General features: G+C 47.5%; 2 protein-coding genes across 2 annotated transcripts in view; both read left to right on the forward strand.

Moving 5' to 3' along the window:
• Positions 1-2,518, forward strand: part of RHEB (Ras homolog, mTORC1 binding) — a 39,818-nt gene extending 37,300 nt beyond the window's left edge. Inside the window, exon 8 of the mRNA XM_032695253.1 lies at positions 1,476-2,518. Within this exon, the coding sequence (XP_032551144.1) occupies positions 1,476-1,568 (93 nt within the window). The 3' untranslated portion in view covers positions 1,569-2,518. The remainder of the gene's footprint in view (positions 1-1,475) is intronic.
• Positions 2,519-8,366: 5,848 nt separating this feature from the next.
• CRYGN (crystallin gamma N) lies at positions 8,367-18,131 on the forward strand. Its single transcript, XM_032692294.1, has 5 exons — positions 8,367-8,584; positions 9,816-9,888; positions 10,245-10,493; positions 12,281-12,426; positions 17,926-18,131. Exons 1-5 carry the CDS (start codon positions 8,487-8,489, stop codon positions 18,059-18,061), a joined length of 702 nt encoding a protein of 233 aa, XP_032548185.1. The 5' UTR covers positions 8,367-8,486; the 3' UTR covers positions 18,062-18,131.
• Positions 18,132-19,416: the final 1,285 nt, after the last annotated feature.

Here is a 19,416-nt window from a genome sequence, read left to right on the forward strand (position 1 = left end):
AGCGACTAAACCTTCCCAGTGAATATGTATTTTCTGTGAAATGAATTAACAAACCCCGTGAACTCCTACATCCTAGTGCTTCAAACAGCACGTCTTTGACAGGGAATGTGCAGCTTCTTGGTTGACAGAGTAAGTTGTGGAGGTTTTTTAATGGGTGCTGTGAAACGTGGGCATGAAGAACTTGTGCACTGAAATGAAACCATTGAAAATTTCGCCTCCAAGGAAACAGTGGTGCAGTATATTTGTAAATCAGTGTATCACCAACTTTTGATTAAGGGAAACTCTTCATTAGTGGAACCAGTTTGATAGCAACTGCAGTGCACGGTTCTTCTAGAGTCTAATTTGCCCAGGAAATGTTGTATCATTACTGAACTAATGAGCCACTTCTGTCAGGTCCTGTTGGGATTGCAGGAAGCTGCATTATATGCAGCAATACTCTATTTCCAGCTGGTGAAGTATTTTAAATAGTTCCAGAGATCGTACTGTGCACAAACAGTATAAATATGGGAAACTTTAACATTCAGTCTAATCTTGTTAAGTCTGTTGTGGGGATTCAGTCAATGGGATTAATTTGGAAGTGATCCAGTTGAGAATTATGTCTTGTGGAGGTGGAAAAACATGTGTTAGATCAGAATACATAGTCATAAATCACCGGGTGCTCTTCAACCTGCTGATTAAAACCACAAAACCCCCTTTTTATCCTCTTTCATACTGCGACTGCTTTTATATAATGAATATATTTTCCTATGCTTGGAATTCCTGAAATGGGTGACTGAAAGTTAGATGAAATGACACGTCTGAGATGATCATGAGAATGTTTCCAAGTCGAAGATTCAAACACTGAAGCACTAATTGTACAGTGCAGGCTGTTTAAAATATAACCCCCCTTTCTCTCAGAAGGGCTTAATCAAAGGATATTGCTTAATATTTGTGTTTTCCCCTCATGTTCCTGCACCATGTCTAATACTGATCTTACCTATAGGGAAGATGAGAAAATCAAGAATATTAAAAATAACCCTCATTGTGGGCTGTGCAAAGTCAGTGTTGAGAGCTGAAAAATCTGCTGCCTTCTTTAATTACTCGGTATCTTAAAGATTACTGAGAGGAAATGAATTGGCTGATTCTCCAGAGCAGCACAGCATCAAGATCTTCCGTGCTCTCAGTCATTCAGTGCAAGCTCGCTATGCAAAATAAAGTGAATTACAGGTTATTAGCTCTGTTGTGAGTCTGGCTCACTTTGTACCTGCCCTCCCTGCTGTGACAGAAACCAGTTGAGGATTGCTGTGGAACAGGGGTTTACACTTTTCCTTTGGAATGGAAATTACCGTATTTTTCCCTCTTCGCTTTCGGACTGAGCATTGGATGTGCATTTATCTGCTGATGTAGCCAGTAAAACTGCTAACATATTTTTAATTATTTTTTCAGTAAGTAGGCAGTTTCTTCTTCCCTCCTAATGGTGTGCTCTCTCTTTGCAGACTGCCGTTGATGTTTTTAAGAGGATAATTTTGGAGGCAGAAAAAATCGATGGGGCAGCTTCACAAGGGAAGTCTTCATGCTCAGTAATGTAATTCCACTGCAGAACCTGAAAACACTGGGAATACATTCTACCTGAAGAAGCAAAACTGCCCATTATCTTTAAAGATAAACTATGCTTCTTTTTTTTTTTTTTAATTTTATTTTTTTTTCTTCTGTTAACCTGAAAGATAAACAGTTGGTTTGGAGCCTTTCCCTTCAGATTATGTTAAACTCTGACTCCTGTGCAAATGGCTTCACTTCCATTTTCAAATTTTAAGCAATCATATTTTCAATTTATATATTGTATTTCTTAATATTATGACCAAGAATTTTACTGGCATTAATTTTTCAGTGTAGTTTGTTGGTTAGAATAATCATCAAAATGATGCATATTGTTACACTACTATTAACTAGGCTTGGATATCAGTGTTTCTTTGTGTTAAATGTATACTTGTAAATAAAATAGCTGCAAACCTTAAATGTTCTGTTTATAATTTTTCGTTGATTACTCCATATCAACTTTTTTTTTTTTTTTAAATTTTATTTTATTTTTTTTTTCTTTGTGAAAAATGTTCACCTGCTGACCTTAAGAGGAGGCGTGAGAGATCCTTGGAGCCAATGGATTGTTTGACTATTGCTTGGGAAGTTGTTTGCGAGTGATCCCAAACATTTTTTGCTACTGGAACTCCAGGCTGGCCAAGGAGCTCAGCTTTGCTTTGTGCCCGTTCACGGGAAGGAGAGACGAGTGACAGCTTTTTTTTTTTGGAAGGGGTTTCAGTCAGACAAACCTGCTCTGTGTTTTTCCTCTGTACCTGTTGAGTGGAGGGTGCGCGGGTGTCCCGAGGAAGGGGCCGGCGGACCCCGTGCTGTGGACTGTTCACCTGGACTTGTAACTGGGAACGCTGTCAGGATGGAGTGGATTTATCCAGGTCACAAGCGTAGACTTGTTAAGAGAACAAAAAAAATGTCATTTAAAATAAATTGCACGTCCTGAACAAACCGATGTGGGCTGTTTGTCGTGCGTTTCTCTGCTTCTGCATCTGCGTGGCACTGGTGGAGGTGAGCGGTCTCCTGGCACCTGGCACAGCCCTGTGCAGCTTTCCCTGACCAGCTCCTTGGCTTTTGGACTAGAGGCTTAAACAAGCCTTGATCTCTCAAGTCTGGAAACAAAGTACTTCAACTATATATTTAAAAAATGTGCGGTTGAGCTACTTGGTATTGAAAAGCAAAACAAACCCCAAAACAGTAAAAACAAACAAGGCTGGTCTGGGGAACAGCTAATTAAATGAAGTGTTTCTCATGCATTTTGTGTCCATCTGAAAACTTAATTTCTGGCAGGAGAAAAATGGAGGGGAAACTTGCAATGTTTTTGCAAGCAGAGTTAGTTAGCTGTTGCATTCTTGTCTGTCCTAAGAGATACAAGTTCAGCATCTTGTTTCTTTATTTTCTTTGTGCAGTTGTTCCTTCATATTAAATAGAAAATGGTCTAAACCTCTCAGTTAGCAGTGTATGCAGTAAAACTTGGTATTTTCTTTGGTTATCATGAGATTAACTGGCTTCCTGTTGGGGAAAAAAAAAAAGTTGCTCTTTTTGTCTCCATTTAGGATATTTCCCAAAGTTTCTGAAAACTCCTGTTACATGCATTTTCATACCCTGTGCCAAGTGCAGGTTCAGTAGCTGGATGGTTGTCATACGTGATGGATTGCTGGAGTTCAACAACATCGGAGTGCTCATTCAGGGAAACCAGTCCGTGCCTTGATTTTGGATCCAAAAATCCAATTTGGGCTGGGGCCATTTTCTTCACAAGAACCTGCAGCCCTGGAAGAAGGGCCGTTTGGGCTGATGGTGAAGCCACTGTGGAGGCAGGAATGATGTGTGGAGCACAGAGCAGTGTGTGTCTGTGGGGTGTTACCCTTCACTGCCTGATCACTGTGGGGTGATGGATGAGTTGTTGCATGATCAGAGCCTGTGGCATCACATCACGGACACAACGTCATGTGGTCTGGATCACAGGGTGGAAGTTCTGGAATGGCACAAACCTCAGTGACCACATTTACTCAATTTTTTTGTAAAACACTGTCTGCACGGGTACTGGCAATCAGTTTAAAGCCCGAAATAGCTGCTGCACTGGGGCATGAGGTGTGCCAGCTGCTAAGACTTGATGGATGAGGACAAATGCAGCTTGATAGTCCTGGGATAACCGAGGTCCTGCCTTCCAGGGTGAGGCTTTTCAGAAAGGCTTAAAGGCAAGTGCAGGTTCTCTGGATGATTTGCAGTGGGAGCTTCCAGGACTTGGAAGGGACTTTTTACAAAGGTGTGTAGTGATGGGACAAGGGGGAATGGCTTCAAACTGAGAGTAGGTTTAGAATAACTGTTAGAAGAAATTCTAATTACTGTGGGGGTGGTGAGATACTGGCACAGGTTGCCCAGAGAAGTTGTGGATGCCTCATCCCCTATAAGTGTTCAAAGCCAGCTCCTGAGCAACCTGGTCTAGAGGAAGGTGTCCCTGCCCATGGCAGGGAGGTTGGAACTGATGACCTTTTGGGTCCCTTCCAACTCAAACAATTCATGTACTTGGCACCGAGAGGGAAGTACTTCCACTGCATTTTCCATAATAGCTGAAGAATTGAATTCATCCACATAGGTTGTTCCCTTCCGTTGCTAGTTCATCCAGTAAAAAATGTGAATTATTCCACTTGTCCAAGCCTTTCTCTGCTAATAAGATCTAAAGACCAGCCATGTGCAGTAGTCTTGCAGTTCCGCTGAAACATGTAGTGAAGTGTGGTCAGTGAACTGCTCATCCTTTGCTGTACAGAGATTTCAGCTGGCTTCTTTGGATGGCACCTTCCAGCAGCTGGAGTCTGATAGAGGCTGGGGCAGCCTCCTGCTTCCTTACACTGAGCTGGCACGAGTTGGGTTCTTCACTGTGAGAGCCCTGAGGTGGGGTGGTGGGAAGTCCTGGAAGCCCTGTTGAGTACAGAAGCAAGAAATTGCTATCCAGCAAACTGCTGCTTGTCTGGAGTTGACGAATTTATGCAGCCCTGCCTGGCAGCTGCCCTGATCCTTTGGAGGCTTCTGGAGGATTGTGATAAATGGTGCCCAGATGAAAAGGTAAGTCACAGAGGAAATAAGTTCTCTGGTCCAGGCTAGAAAAAAATTTATATACACTGAACAGGACCCAGCCTTATTCTTAAGGGATGATCACTGGCAAAGGTGATCAAAGTGCAAAGATTCTTTTGCTGTTGAGGAAACAAGCAAAATTTTTTTGCTGTGGGAGTGACCAAGCACTGTCCACTAGTCTCCCACCTTGGAGATACTCAAAAGTTGCCTGGACATGGTCCTGAAGAAACAGCTCTAGGTGCCCCTGCTTGGGCAGGAGGTTGGACCAGGTGACCTCCAGAGGTCCCTGGTGACCTCAACCACTGATTATGTGAAGATTTAACTACTGTAAGTCAAGTTAAATTCTCATTGACTTGTGTGATTTAAAATGTGCTGGTCTGGAAATGACTTGTGCCTTGTCTGTGTTTCTGTCCAACTCCTTGCTTTGCTGTGTGAATAATCCTGGGTCCCCGAGCCTGAGCTGCCCATCTCCCAGCCTGCTGTGCATGGAATGCTGAGGACAAGGAAAGCAGTGGGGCAGGTGAGCTCAGCAAGGGGAGGATGGACTGCAGACACAAGGTGGATACATGAGCTTTCTTTTTCCTGTTGTTTCTGTGCATAGTGAATTTTGTCACTGCCTGATTAACTCCACGATGAGGAAGGCTGGGGGCAGTTCTGCTGTGGGTCTGTGGAGTCTTGTGCACAGTGCTGCTTCCAGCTTCTGTAAAGGGTTGGTGAGAGCACACTGGAGAAGAAAAGAACTGGAAAAGTGTTTTTACTGCTCCCACATGTCTACAGTAGCTGTACTGCAGTATGTGGACCAGGGCAGAGCAGCATGGGCTGAAATCAGACTCTGCTGAGCAAGTTCTCTCAGCACAGGAGGTAGCAGTGAAAGCTTCAGCCTTTCTCTATTTTGATTTCTTTGAATGGAGAAGTTTCTGTGTCCAGACTTGCACCCTGGCAGTGATCAAGGACAACTTTTGTAGTCGCCCATGTCTCTGGTGCAGGTGGGCATAGAACACCCAGCTGGGTGCACCCCAACCTGCAGCACTTCCCTTCGAAGTGCAAGATGGGCAGCAGCCCGAAACAAGAAGGGCAACCTTTGGCATGGTGCACATTTTTGTGTTTTCACCTTTTTCAAAAAGAAATGTGTAGTCCTGCACCTTTGTTGCTGAAGAATTGGTGCTGCTGCAGATGTCACAGGCTGCTGTGCCAGCGCGGCGCAGGTGGTGACGACGACGTGCCCGGGCTTGCTGGGCTTACCTTGCTAATTAGCACTGCTGAGCCAGAGCCTCTCCAGAAGGAGAAATCAACAGGTTCTGATTAGTCCTTATGTAATCAGGACTGCTCATCTTCAGAGCATTTTGCTAATACTGACTCATCTTCACAGCCTCAGCTGATAAGGTCAAAATTGCTCCTCTTAGACACCTGGGGAAGGGGGGGGGCAAGAACCTTTGCGCAGATCCTTCAGCTGGTTACTGACATGTGGAAGTGTGGCTGAGCTAGTCTAGGTGATGGGTGTTCTCAGCATTCAGCTTTTCCTTAGGTGTCCTGTTTCCCTACTGGAACTTTTCCTTCTTGAAATACAATGGAAACTGAAAGGATTTCACCCCCCAAACCCCGGCTTTCTGATGCTTTCCAAAATGAAGTCCAAGTCTCACCTCAGTCAGATGCTGGGTTGTGCAATGAGCTGCACTAACACTGATCCCTAGACACTCTGAGGCACTAAAAGCTTTTTAGATTTTTTCCAATATCCATCTCTTTAATTGGCTAAACCTGACCAGCAGGTCCCATCTCCAAGATGAGAAGTTATTTTCCTAGCAGGAACCTGGCCAGATCTGAACTATCATTCTGTGACAGGGTTTCCTCAGTCTGGGGAGGTTTTCTGGAGTCTGGACTCCACATGGGTGACACGAGGTGTTGCGTGGCATGGGGTGGGTGGTGGGTCAGGGTGTGGGATGGCCACTCTTGGCAGAGATATTGCAGAGACTGTGTCTTAGTGCATCCACGATTAAGATAACATACTGAACACAAAAACAATTGCCTGGCAGCTGATTCCCATTTCTAGCAACAGGTGATTGTATTCCGCCAGTGAGGGGGTGGGTTGAACGTTTTGCAGGATGTTCTGCAGTCAGTGTAACCAGCCTCCCCAGCAGGTCTGGGAGGCAGCACATGGTGTACTCAGGCACTGGGAATGGGTTAATCACCAGCAGGAATCAGTACTTTGCCAACTGGTCTGAGGTGGGCTTCATTGAGCAAAGTGGATTTCACATAGACACTCTCCCTTGAGTCATAAGGATGGTTTCTCACTGGGAGGTCTGTTGCTGCTCTGAAGAGGCCCACGAGATGTGCTCATTATTCCCAGCAAAAAGCCAAAAAATTTTCTGTGGGAAGGAGCAAGACCCATGGTTGTTCAATAAGCTGTAAGTATCTTGTACTGAGGTAGGTGAAGAATCCATGAGCTTTTTTAGGCAAGATGACATTTTGAAAGCCCTGAGATAAGGATTTTCTGCACTGGGTCTTACACTGCTTTGCAAATACTACAGGCTCCTCCAGAAGCTGAAGGGTGACCCTTCCAGAGGACGTGGAGCAACTCCTTGGCTGCTGCTCCCTTAATTGTTATTTGTGGGGGGTTGTACCTGCCACAGTGGGTACTTCTGAGCAGAATGCTAATCCTGCTAAGCCTCTGACAAGGAATATTCCTGTTCACATTAGTGAGGTCACTCCCAAAGATTTACCTTCAGGAGTCACACCCTTTCAACCCCGTGGCTCTGGCCTGGAGCAAATTGTCTGCCCCAGCATCATATACCTGAAAGGCTGCCAGTGGCCAAAGGCTCCTCAGGCTACTTTTTCCTCTCTTTCCTTGGCAACCTTTCCATCTTTGGCAAGGAATTAAGGGGGTTTGTCCAAGAATTACCATCCATATTCTTTTTTTCCCCATTATTTTCTTTTTTTTGTAGAGATGGGTCCTTTGTTATTTCATATCTTTAACATGGATTCTCAAAGAAATGAGAATAAAGTTGTTTCATCCTCTTTCCATCTCTCCTAAAATAGCTTTTGAGCCTGTTGGACAACTTCTAACAAATCCGACAGCTGGGCACAAGTCTCAGATTCAACAAGCTCCTGCACATTTAATTAAATCTCACACCTTAGGAGAAACAGGAAAATCCCATCATGAGACAGAGCCAAAGGAAACCAGGCTTCTGTGGTTCCATAAAAAACTCCTCCTGAGGTAATATTTGCTTTCCTGGGTACTTTAGGGCCAGTTTGCCGTGGATGCTGTGGGTCTCCCTCTCATGGCCAATCCAAAGAGCACTGGGCTGTTATGACCCCAGTGACGACGGTGCCACCTCGTCCCCCTCATGTTCCCCGCTGTGGCTCAGAAGAGGGACACGTCTCCTTCCCTCCCAGGGCACTGAGTGCAAGGCCACAGGGAAGGGCTGGTTTTGGGGAACACCACTAGTGCCCTCCAGCCCTGGCTGCCGCTCTTCCAAGTGGGACTTTCCGTGCACTGTTGCTTTTCTCTGCATCATCTGGTGATTAATTTAACACCTTAAAATTAGCACCGGCACTTCACTGAGGGTTTGGGTAGGTTGTTGTTTTTTTTTTTAATTAGATGAGGCTTTTTTCATTCTTTCCTGCAGCCCCTCAGAACATATAAACGCAAGCCGTGTTTCTGCGATGCCGGGGCAGGTTCACCTGCGTCAGCTGAAGAACGTGTTTCTTCTCCCAGCGCAATGTGCCACCTCCCTCTTTCCTCCTCCAGCGCATCCCAGTCAACTGACATCCTCCAGCTCAGCCTACGTGTGCACGCACACGCGCTTATTAACTTCTACATCTTAATTGAAAGGGCGGCGTGCGTTTAAGCCCTAATGATGACATCCTTTCTTCAGGAAAGGTCTTTAATCTTGAAGCAAAGCGGTGAACCAAGGCAGCAGAGCGGGGTTGCCAGGCGAGGCTGCTGGCACATGTGAGCACTTGGACCTGCCAGGGTTTAGGGTTCGGATTTGAAGCGCGTGCCTGATAGTCCAGGATAAGGGGGGAGATGGTGAGGGCCCAGTGGGTGAGGAAGAGGAGGATTTGATGAGCAGGAGCTATGTGTGACGTCTCTTCCAGAGCTATTAAATAACATAAAAGACAAATCTTTTAAGACCTGGTACATCTCTGAATGCTGGTCCATGGGCAACCCCAATGCACTTGCCTTCACCTCTTTGTAACCTGGCTCATTAATATAAAATGATGAGGTTTATGGGCTGGGGGTTTCCTTTGCTTATTAATTTGTCCTGAGAATAAAACAATTAAAATCTCTGGATGTTCTTATAACACAGACAAGGACTTTATGGTCCCATATAGCTGCAATATAAGTCACTTTGTTACAGTAACTTTATGGTCAAAAAATCCCTCTAATCCTGATTTACAGCTGTGAGTCAGGGCTTCAGTGCTGGAGGATCAAAACATTCCTAAAAATTATGTTTCTGAATACCATCAGTGGGTTTGTGAGCCCAACATTTGTGCTTTGGAGGAAATCAGGTCCTTGGCTTTCAGAGATGCCATTTAAAGATGTTTGAATGAGAAACCATTGGTTTGATGGATGGAGTGAAGTGTGCATTGGTGAGGAGTCTTCCAAGGATGCCCTCTCTTGGCTGCCTTGCTGTAATAGGTGGGAAGAAGCTGGAAAAAAGCAGCAGCCTGATAGTAAAAGGCAGCAAACCTAACACAGAGGAATTATGCGCCATTCGTAGACAGATGCTGCTGTTTCCTTACTTACTTGTCATCTGCTCTAAGAAAAAGTAAAAACGGGAGGGGAAAAAACCAACCAACCAAAAAAAAAAAAAAAAGAAGTCCTCCAAAAAGGAGTGGTAAATGTGCACTGCTAATCGACCAAAGCCCTGCCAAGCAAATCTTTTGTCAGATCATCTGCCCAAAATCAAAACCCCGGACTCAGCAGGCCCCGTCACCGGCGGTTCTGCCTACGAAGCAGGAAAGCGCAAAGCCCCCGGTTCCCGCGGCTTTGTTAAAAAGCCCTCGCGACACCAGCCCCGGCCTGGCCCCCCCCCGCCGGCCCCTATATAGTGGGGTGTCCAATGTCCTGTCCATCCCGCTTTTGGTCTGGCTCCCGCTCTTGGTCTTGGATAACAGCCAGCAGAAAATGTCCCAATACTCAGGAAAAGTAAGTAACGACCCAACCGCTTCCCTTTCAGCCTGGGGCCCGAGAGCCCGAGCGCCCTCCGGGTTGGAGGCCCTGATGAGGATAATGGACCCGGTACACGCGATGTGAGTGATGATACCGGGAGCAAATTCGGGAGCAGGGATGGGGAGGGGCGCGGCAGAAGGAGCTGCGTTTTGGGAGCCAAGTTTCCTGTTTAAACATTCCTGCTGGAAATATGTATGACAGAGCACGAGGCGGCGAGAAGCGTCGTAAACGCGGGATGTGCTGTGTTCCCAGAAAAACAAATGCGGTTCTTAGGAAAAAATGCCAGTGATGTCGTGCTCCTTGTGTCGGAAAGCAGCTAAAATAACCCAAACCACCCTGAAATGATGCAGCTGCAAGAGATTCCCATCTGCTCGGAATGGGAGTCCGGCCGTGCCGCTGCTCCTCACCACGGGCCCGTTCTCCTCCTTCTCCCCAGATCACTTTCTACGAAGGCAAATGCTTCACGGGCAGGAAGCTGGACGTCTGTGGCAGCTGCAACAGCTTCCAGGAGCAAGGTTTCCTCAACCGGGTCAACTCCATCTGCGTCCAGAGCGGAGCTTGGGTCTGCTTCGACCACCCCGACTTCCGAGGGCAGCAGTACATCCTGGAGCACGGAGAGTATCCCGATTTCTATCGCTGGAATGGACGCAGTGACCACCTGGGCTCCTGCCGGCCCGTCGGGATGGTGAGTTGGAAGCTGCTGGCGGCGTTTGGCTCTCCCAGCCGGAGCACCGTTGGGTTTTATTTCTCCTGGTCACGGGAGCCCCGTGACCAAGCGTCATGAAAACCTGTGTTCTTTAGAAATAGTGTGTCCCGTCGGGAAGGAAATGCTTTCCTGGGGAAGGTTTGTCCCATCCTGGAGTGCTCTGCAAAGACCACAAAGCCGAGACACGGTTGCCCCTGTCCCCAGACAGGAGGAAAGTACTTCTTCCTCCCACAGTGAAGCGCAGTGCCTTTAATGGGATGAGATATTCCCGTGGTTTTCCAGATGAGATGGCAAGGTCCTGCTAGTACCAAGTACTTTCCCTTTTTAATGCAAACTGCTATGAAATATGCACCAGGGAATCCAGTAGAAGATTCATTGCCCAAGGCAAGTTTAAGCTGTGGCAGCCTGGGCTCCCCAGGGATGCCGAGGGGGAGTGGGCAGCCTGAGGGCTTTCTCTCTGAACTGGACCTATAGGGCAGCTGGGCTGATCCTAGCAAATTCTAGCTGAATTCTCTGCTGTTGCAAACCCCATCCCAGTAATCCTAAAGTAAACCACTATTTTCCCCTCCCATAATGAAGCTTTTAAAAGCACAGTCGAGAGGAAAGTTTAATTGGGAAGATTAAAAGGTGACAAAGAAAAATGAATCTGGGTTGGGTCTTTCCATTGACTGTCCTATCACTGAAGACCCCCAGGGCAATGATGAGCCTTCTTGGAGCTGGTGAGGTTTCTCACTGGCCCAGAAGCTGCTTTTCACACAACAGTGGGTCTATTTCAGTTCCGTAACATCATTCCCAAAGCACCTCCATGGTCCATACATGGAGGGGTGCTCTGCCCCGAGCCCCGGACTCCGGCCAGCACAAGGATGTGCTCCTCCTTCCCGGGCCCAAGGTTTTCCCTGTAAGATGCCAGCAAGTGCTTTGAGGCATTTCTGCAGCACAGATTCCCGGAGGAATGTTTGCTCAGGCACGGTATCCACTTGGCTGCTGCCAGTGGCTGCCTGCTGTGGAGTTTGGCATCGCAGCCCGGCCTTCTTGTGCGCTGACGTTGTTTATTTGAAAAATGCATTTGGGTATTCTTTGAATTTGGCTTACAAATATCTTTTCAGCTCGGCCTGTCCCACATAGCTCTGCCGCAGGCTGCAGAGATCTCCCCGGAGTAATTTGTGTTGTGTCACCATCAAGGGCTCACGCAGCAGCGACGATGCTGGGAAAGTTTCCTTTTCTTCTCCCTGTTTTCATTTTCCTAAAAGAAAAGCACAACATCTCCCATCAGGAACAGCAGCTACACATGGAACTGGAGGCAATACGAATTAGTTTAGGGGAATAGTCCAGCATCTTTGTACACTCTGGATACGTATCTTTTTTTGCTGTGTGGGCGCACAGAGAGTCGGGTCTGCAGCTGATGCTGTATTTGGGATGGAGGGTTTTTTGGGATGGTGGGGTGGATCTGCATATGGAAGAGGGGCTACATGTGCCTGAGTATATGCACCCCATGAGCGATATGTTTGCATGTGTCCACGGCAGCTGCAGGAAGGTGCAGCAGGGTGCAGGGGAGAGGGATTTTTGGCAGCTTTCCTGGTTGGTGTGCTGGGAGGCAGCACGAGTTTGTGCGTGCTCTGTGCATGCTGGCACCAGTGGTCTTGGACTGCTCTTCACATTCCCCTTCCAAAGCACCCTTCCATCTTCATCTTAGTCTTATAAAAGCCGGAGAAATAAATTGTTGCTTTTTTTTGTGTTACTGTTGACTCAAATCCCTTTGTCCCCAGCACGGCGAGCATTACAGGATCGAGATATTCGAGGGGAGCCATTTTAGGGGTCCCAGCCTGGAGCTGACGGAAGATTGCTCCTTCCTGCAGGGACAAGGCTGGGACAAGACCTGCATCAATGCCCTCAAAGTGTACGGCGACGGCGCGTAAGTAATTGCTCGTGTCCTGGCCCGCAGCCCTGCCGTGCTCCCTGCCCCACACACCCTGTGCCCAGCACTCCAGGGAGTGAGGGGGATTGGAGAAAACCTAAAAGTGGGCATTAAGGTGAATTTTGGTGCCCAACCACTGAGAGCTGCTTCAAAGAGTGGCAGCTAAACACAAGCTACAGGAGCTTCAAGACACCTTTTTACAGTGTATGGAATAAGACATCAAAAAGCAGCTTGATCCTTTTTCCTATTCCTTTTCCTTTCTTTCCTCTCTCCCTTTTCCCCTTCTTCCCTCATGCCTTCCTAACATTTTTGATCATGTTTCCAAATACCACTTTGAAAACTGTGCAGAGGCTTTTGGGGAGGGTGGATGCATGGCTCGGTTGGTGCATCAAGGCTTTTGTCTTGCAAGTGGCTTCAACACCAGAAACCTGGATGGCGCAAGTGAGGCTTAAAATTAAATCCTGCTTCTGAAAGACAGAGGCAACTGCAGTGGTGATGCCCAGACACCCAATGGGGGTCTTGGTCACCCTCGGTGCCTCATGAACTCACTTTGCAGATGAGTTACTGATGCTCAGCCCCATCCTCCTGCCTCTACAAATGCCCCTAAAAACCTCAGAAGCATGTCAGATTTGCCTTTTCCTTGTTGTTTCGGTGGAAATTTGTGTATTCTCTGTGATGTTTGTCTTTTTTAATGTCTTTTTTCTCTTGTTGTCCGATGGGTTGTCTGTCTCCCTTTTCCTCTATCTGACAATTGCATTTTTACTGCAAGTGTGCTGGGAGCTGGGGAATGCCACAACATCCTCCCAGAGCCAGGCAGAGGGTGGCTGGAGGGAAGCACAGAGCAGAGGGAAGCTTCTGCAGAGGAGGGAACACGGATACATTGTTCTTCACCTGTCCTGGACTGGATATTGTGCAGCTCACCAGCCTCCAGCGTGGAATGCTGGACTCTTTCTGTTCATTTTTCCTCCAGAATAGTTGTTGCCATCCAATCCTGTGACACCCTGACAGCGAGTGTCCTGCAGGACCCTTTTTCTGATTCAACCAAGACCACTCCTCTTCCAAAAATCCAGGCTTATAATTAGGCAGTGGCACTTTATTAAAACTAAGGAGCAGAGCTACCCACTCCCAGTGGGAAGAAATGGCTGGAGCCCACTGGGGACCCTGTTAGAGCTGAGCATTTGAGTACCAACACTGTGAAGCCAAGAGGGAGCCCGTGAGTACTCTGGCAAGAGCTTTAGGGCCAATTTACTGCTCAGGTCCTTGTGGCAAAGCCTGGAGCTTGAGAAATTGGGAAGCTGCCCAGAAACTTTCAAGCACTTAAATTTTTCAGATTGATTTTCCCCTTCCCCTACAAAATACATCGGGAGCACAAAGCTTGCTCTCCCTTGCGTGGGATCCTGGACTGTTTGTGTTAACATGTTACATGACTTCTCAAGGTCTTTGAGTAGTGATAAAAAATTGAAAAAAAAAACCACCGAAAGGAGCGTGGTGAGGAAACTCACTGAGGTTTGTAGTATTACATTCAGATCCCAGGAAGACAGTTGTTGTAAATGCTTGGAAATGTCTGTAAAGTCAATTAAAAGGTAGGACAGTACAGAGGCACCTGCTGTCCCCAGGCTGTGGGAGGGATGGATAAGATACCACAGTAGAGAGGTGAGACCAGGGAGGAGAAAGGGACCCCACGGCACCACTTTTCTCCTTTGGATGGACCAAATAAGCCCAGGTGACTCCAGAGGTGCTACAGGTGTAGGTGATGCTGGGCACAGCCTAGCAAAGCTTTCCCAGGACCCATCCTCTACCATTTGTGGAGCAGAGGACAGGGGGTCAGTGGAGACAAAGGGAGTTTCAGCCACAGCCTCAATCCATGATTTTCACCCTCAATTCCCACAACGTGGGAATTGTATCTGTTGGATACAGAAATATTTGCTTCCTTTTCAAAATCCATGGATGGTGTCACGTGCTGATAAAAAGTTGCTGCCTGCGCTTGTGGAGGCGGCCGTGCCTGAGGGAAGTGATGATGGATCATCTGGAAATATGGGAATGGAGACGAACGTCTGCCTTTGGCATGGTGCGTGGTGGGGCCGAGGGTGTCCAGCACCTTCCCTGCTGCCCTTCTGGGGCTGGCAACTGTTACCCCACACAGCCAGAAAGGGTGATGATAAAGCTGTTAAAACCATGCTGGAAATGAGATTGCTATTTTGGAGCAGTTTCGAGGTGTTGCCGCCTCCTCGGAAGCTGTTGCAGGTTGAGTGGAGAGTGGCTTTGCCCTTCCCACGGGCAGAGCCAGCTCCAGTATCACATATGGTATCATCTGATTTTAGATGAAGACGTGCTCATCTCGTCCTCCTTTGTGCCTCAGCCACTCCACAGAGGACTGCTTAGAAACAACAGCTTACAAAAGCTAAATTTGTTTTGCGGCCCAGGAGAGAATACCCCAAAAAGAGCTTTTCTACAGCACAGTGACAAACTTGCAGGAAGCAGACCAACCATTTATTCTGCTGAAGCATTTAGGAGTGTTTGGTAGTTGTTCTGCAGGTTGTGAATTGTCAACCAGAACAGGTACCCAAATGCTGCTGCCCAATGAACACCACATATTTCTCAGCAGAGGCGATACCCGCCTGTGGCACTGCTTGAATCCTACATGGAGAATGAGGGACTTCCAGCCCCACTGAAAGCCTCCTGCTTGGTTCAGGTTGATGCTGCAGCATTCCCCTCCTCGTTTTTCAGTGTGAGCAGCCAGTTTTGGCTTATAGGGTTTGAGCTGGTTCCATGCGTGTTTTATTCCCATGTCCTCTGGGTTTATGTGCTAATGAAACACAGCACCAAGATGTTTGAGGGCTGTGTGCTGTATGCCTGCATCAGCTCTCCCATGCTGGGCTTGAGAACAGGATCATCCTTTTTTTGTTTCTTTTCTGGGCTCCTGACTGACTTGATTTCCTCTCTCGCTGACGGTCTCAGAGAACGTAAATTTTAGGCAATAAAGGAATAGCTAAGTAAGCCATACAATCCTTCACTCATCACCTTGCACTGCCAATACACTTCATTCCCATCTTTCTGCTATTCCTTTTATTCCTCTTTTTTTTTTTTTTGCAGCCTTTCCCTAACCAAAGGGGCAAGCCAGTGGGTTCTTGTCACCACACCAGGTCACTCAATGTGCTTCCATCTACCCCAAGGCCTGTCCCATTCCCTCCATGTGATTGTGCAGACACATCAACCATGTGTCTGGAGAGAAACACATAAATCTTGGGCAAGACAGTACCTATGAGGGGTTGCTTTTCCCCCTGCTCTATTCCCCAGGGTCCATGCGCTGTTGAAAGTTGTCCTAGAGCAGAGAAAAGCTGGAAGAACCACCATGTCCTGGTGGGCCAGCAGTGCCCTCTGGACATCCCTGTTCTACCACCTTGCAGTACCTCCAATAGCATTAGCAGTGATTGAAACGTGCAGAAAACAGGATTGGGAGCTCTTTCCCGGAGTGCATGAGGGAGGGACAGTGAGCTGATGGCCACAGAGGTCCACAATCATCTGAAGAAGTGTGTGTAAGATGAAGATATGGGGTAGAAAATGAAGAAAGCCATGTGTGCCTTAGGAAGAATGCTGGGGTGTATCTAGAGAAGGAGGATAATTTTATGAATTGTTCTTAATTAAGCTGAGGAGCTGAGGACACTCTGCCAGTGCACATCAGGATATGTGATGGGGGTACATGGCTTCAGGGCAACCTCAAACTGCTGCAAACTCACGTGAGCACCAGGCAGCCACCTCCATGTGCTGCAAAGTGAACTTCAGAGGAAAAGTCTGAGGATGGCTTTGTAATTCCAGTTCAGATACAAACAGGCTGCAAAAAGTGCTGAAGAGTGCTTCCTTGTTTGTGGGAAGCCCGTTGCAGCGATGGTGCAGGCACAGGCCGGGGCAGGAGAGGGGCACCAGGCAGGCCATAGTGGTGCACGGGCAGCTGGGAAAAGAGACCAGCACAGTCCCACCTCATGTCCTCTCAGAAACACAAAACAAATCCAAATATGTCAGGGAATCTGTAAGCTGGCTTGATTAAATACCCTAAAATTTTTGTTTTGTTTTGTTTTGTTTTTCTTTTTCGTTTTGGTTTTTTTTGTTGTTGTTGTTTGGTTGGTTTTTTTTTGATTGGTTGGTTGGGTTTTTTTTTGGTTTTGGTTTTGGTTTTTTTTTGTTTTTTTTTGTTTTTAAATAATGCCCATGAGTGGCTGGTTTTATAAACAACTTTTCCCCCCAAGCCTCCAGTTTTTTTGCTCTGGCTCAGACTGATCTGAGTTCTCCAGCTGTTGTCTGACCCTGGAGGCCCAGCAGTCTTTGACCCATCCAGTACTTGAAGGATTTCTCCCTGGAAATCCCACATACAGGAGGTCCCAACCCCAATGTCCCCGCTGAGTTCCTGGCAAGACAGATCACAGAAACCAAATGATTTGGAGGACTGCATTTCTGCTCTGCTGTCATTGCTGAGCCAATAGATGGGACAAGCAGCACAGATCCTTATAAAATCCTTAAAAACATTGGTAAGAGAGGAAAGAGGCAGAGGTGAGCAGCTCAGCAATGACACAGTGGAAACATGACTGTAAAACTGTCAGAGCAATGGCAAAACTTGGTTTAAACAGCTTGGGACATTTCAATAGAGGACAGAGGTGACGCTTGTGGCCACTTTAATATCATGACAAATGTGACTAAAGGGGGATGAAGGGAGAGGAAAACAGCAAAATTATCCCTCTGGGGCACTAGAATTGCTCCTGACTTGAAGACCTTCAAACAGTGAAAGACATGCCATGAGCCATCCCCACAGAGAATGATGTAGCCAAGCCAGGTGAAGAAGTCAGGCCAGCCAAAGTCACCAAGGTTATTGAGTGTTTCATCTATTTGACTGTATTCCAGGGTAAAGTCGTGGTTAATTCTGGATGCAGAGATGAAGTGAAGATAACCAAGCCAAGTTCTGCTCTCTGTTGGAAAGCATCAAAGAGGCCATTAAGAATTACTAACAAAGAGAGAAATTACTAAATATGGTTCCCATCATAGCTAATGAGTGAGTTCAAAGAGGCAGAACATCCATCAAGTGTTGCACATTTCTCCTTACCGCCCAAAAGAGGGTTATCCAGGGGCTGAGGGGACTCATGTCCTTCTTTAGCACTATCAAAGGCTATTAAATTGTTTCTGTTGCACATGGTGAAGCTCAAAGAGATCAATTCCTAGAGTAATGTGAAGAGGGGAGCATCTGCTCCCAGGCTTCATCACTGATAAAATCCAGTATAAGGTCCAGTCTGGCTGGGGATAATTGCCAGGCTACACTGAGGGAAACGGGGAAGCACCTGCAGTTACCTCCACTGGGAGCATTTCTGTGCACAGGATGGGACTGGGGACCTGGGCACCATCAAACCCCTGTAGTTTGTGGTGCTGCAGTGCCTAAATGCAGCTACTCCACGTGGGCACTTGGCACGACCACTGTGCTGGGACCCAAGTGACCCATCCCTCTCTGCTCAGGTGGGTGCTGTACGAGGAGCCCAACTACCGAGGCCGCATGTATGTGGTGGAGCGCGGCGAGTTCAGCAACTTCAACGCGTGGCAGGCGCGCAGTGCCAGCGTCCAGTCCATCAGAAGGGTCGTCAACTACTTCTAGCTGAGCTTCCACCCCACCAGCATCGCCCTCTCCCCTCTCACTGGCCTGTGGAATAAATTGTTAAACACCAGCTTTCAGCTCTAAGTGCCTTTTTTGTTCAAGGGAGAACAGACTTACAACCTTTCTAAACCTTGAGTTACACGCTATGGATTTGCTTTTTTTTTTTTACTCTACAGTAAGAAAAAGGACTTGGGAGTGGTATGGGGAGGATTTGGGAGTGGTGGGCCAGAACTTGTCTCCCTCTGCAGTTTTGTGGTCTGACACATGTTCCCTCTGCCCTGACCACCATGTGATGGACCCAGCTGACTCCTGGTGCCTGGAGGGGGTCACGTTGGTGCACACAATTGTTGGGAGCGCAGGCGCGCAGCCGTCGGAGGCCATGTGAGGACACGTGAGGATCATGGCAGGATCCAAGAGACTCGTGGGTTCTGTCTGAGCATGACATGCCGGTCTCGATGCAAAGGTGACAGAAATCATTCATCCTGAGTTACTTTGACCTTAGATCAGTACACATTAAAAAAAATATTAAAAAAATCCAACCCTGAAGGCACAAAACCTGAACAACCTTTTTCGCTCCCTGATTCATAAGCCTTTCACATGATAATGACATTTTGAGGGATCAGCAGCAAAGAAAAGCAGCACTGCTGCTTATTGCACAACCCTCTTCCCATCTTTCTGCCCCTTCAGTGCTCCCGGTTCATCCCAGTTGTTTCGGTGGCCCTGAACACCATTCGATGGTTGGCAACTGGGGTGGAACTGCTCTGCCCCTTCAGCTATGGACCATCCAAGCCTGGTTGCTTCCCCTTGCACTGCAGCCCCCAGAAGTGGAGTATCCTCCTTTCTGTAAAATCATAAGCTGTGTTCAGCCTTAGCTAAGAGTTTTTCTGGCTATTTCAGAAAGGGGTAATTTTATTCCTTTCACTCCATTGCTCTATTAGCTGTTAAGGCTTGGCTGTCTGATGGATCCTGACAGGCACGGGCATGGTGTTGGCAGAGCTGCAAAGCTCTATGTTAATCCAGTGGGAAGGCTGCTGATCTAACCCCAGCCCTTGGAGGGATGTGAGTGAGGCTGACAGGTCCCCAGCACACTGGAGGAGCATGAGGCGCCTGTGCCTTCAGGGCTGCTCTGCTCTGTGGGTGTGCAGTGGGAATGTGCCCTTTGCTGAGTGATGGGGAGGAGCAGGGTCTGTGCTCTGTGCCAGGGCAGGGGGCTGGTTGGTCCCATACTGCATCCCAGTAGCATCTGGCTCCCATTTGATCAATTCACAATCATCCACCTTGTCGTTCATCTTTTCAGTTAGAGGTTCTTGGCTCCCTGTTGCTCTCTACCAGTAGCAGGACTGGGGCAACTGGTA

This window comes from Chiroxiphia lanceolata, chromosome 1 (assembly GCF_009829145.1).
Source record: "Chiroxiphia lanceolata isolate bChiLan1 chromosome 1, bChiLan1.pri, whole genome shotgun sequence".
In the NCBI taxonomy this organism is placed as follows: domain Eukaryota; kingdom Metazoa; phylum Chordata; class Aves; order Passeriformes; family Pipridae; genus Chiroxiphia; species Chiroxiphia lanceolata.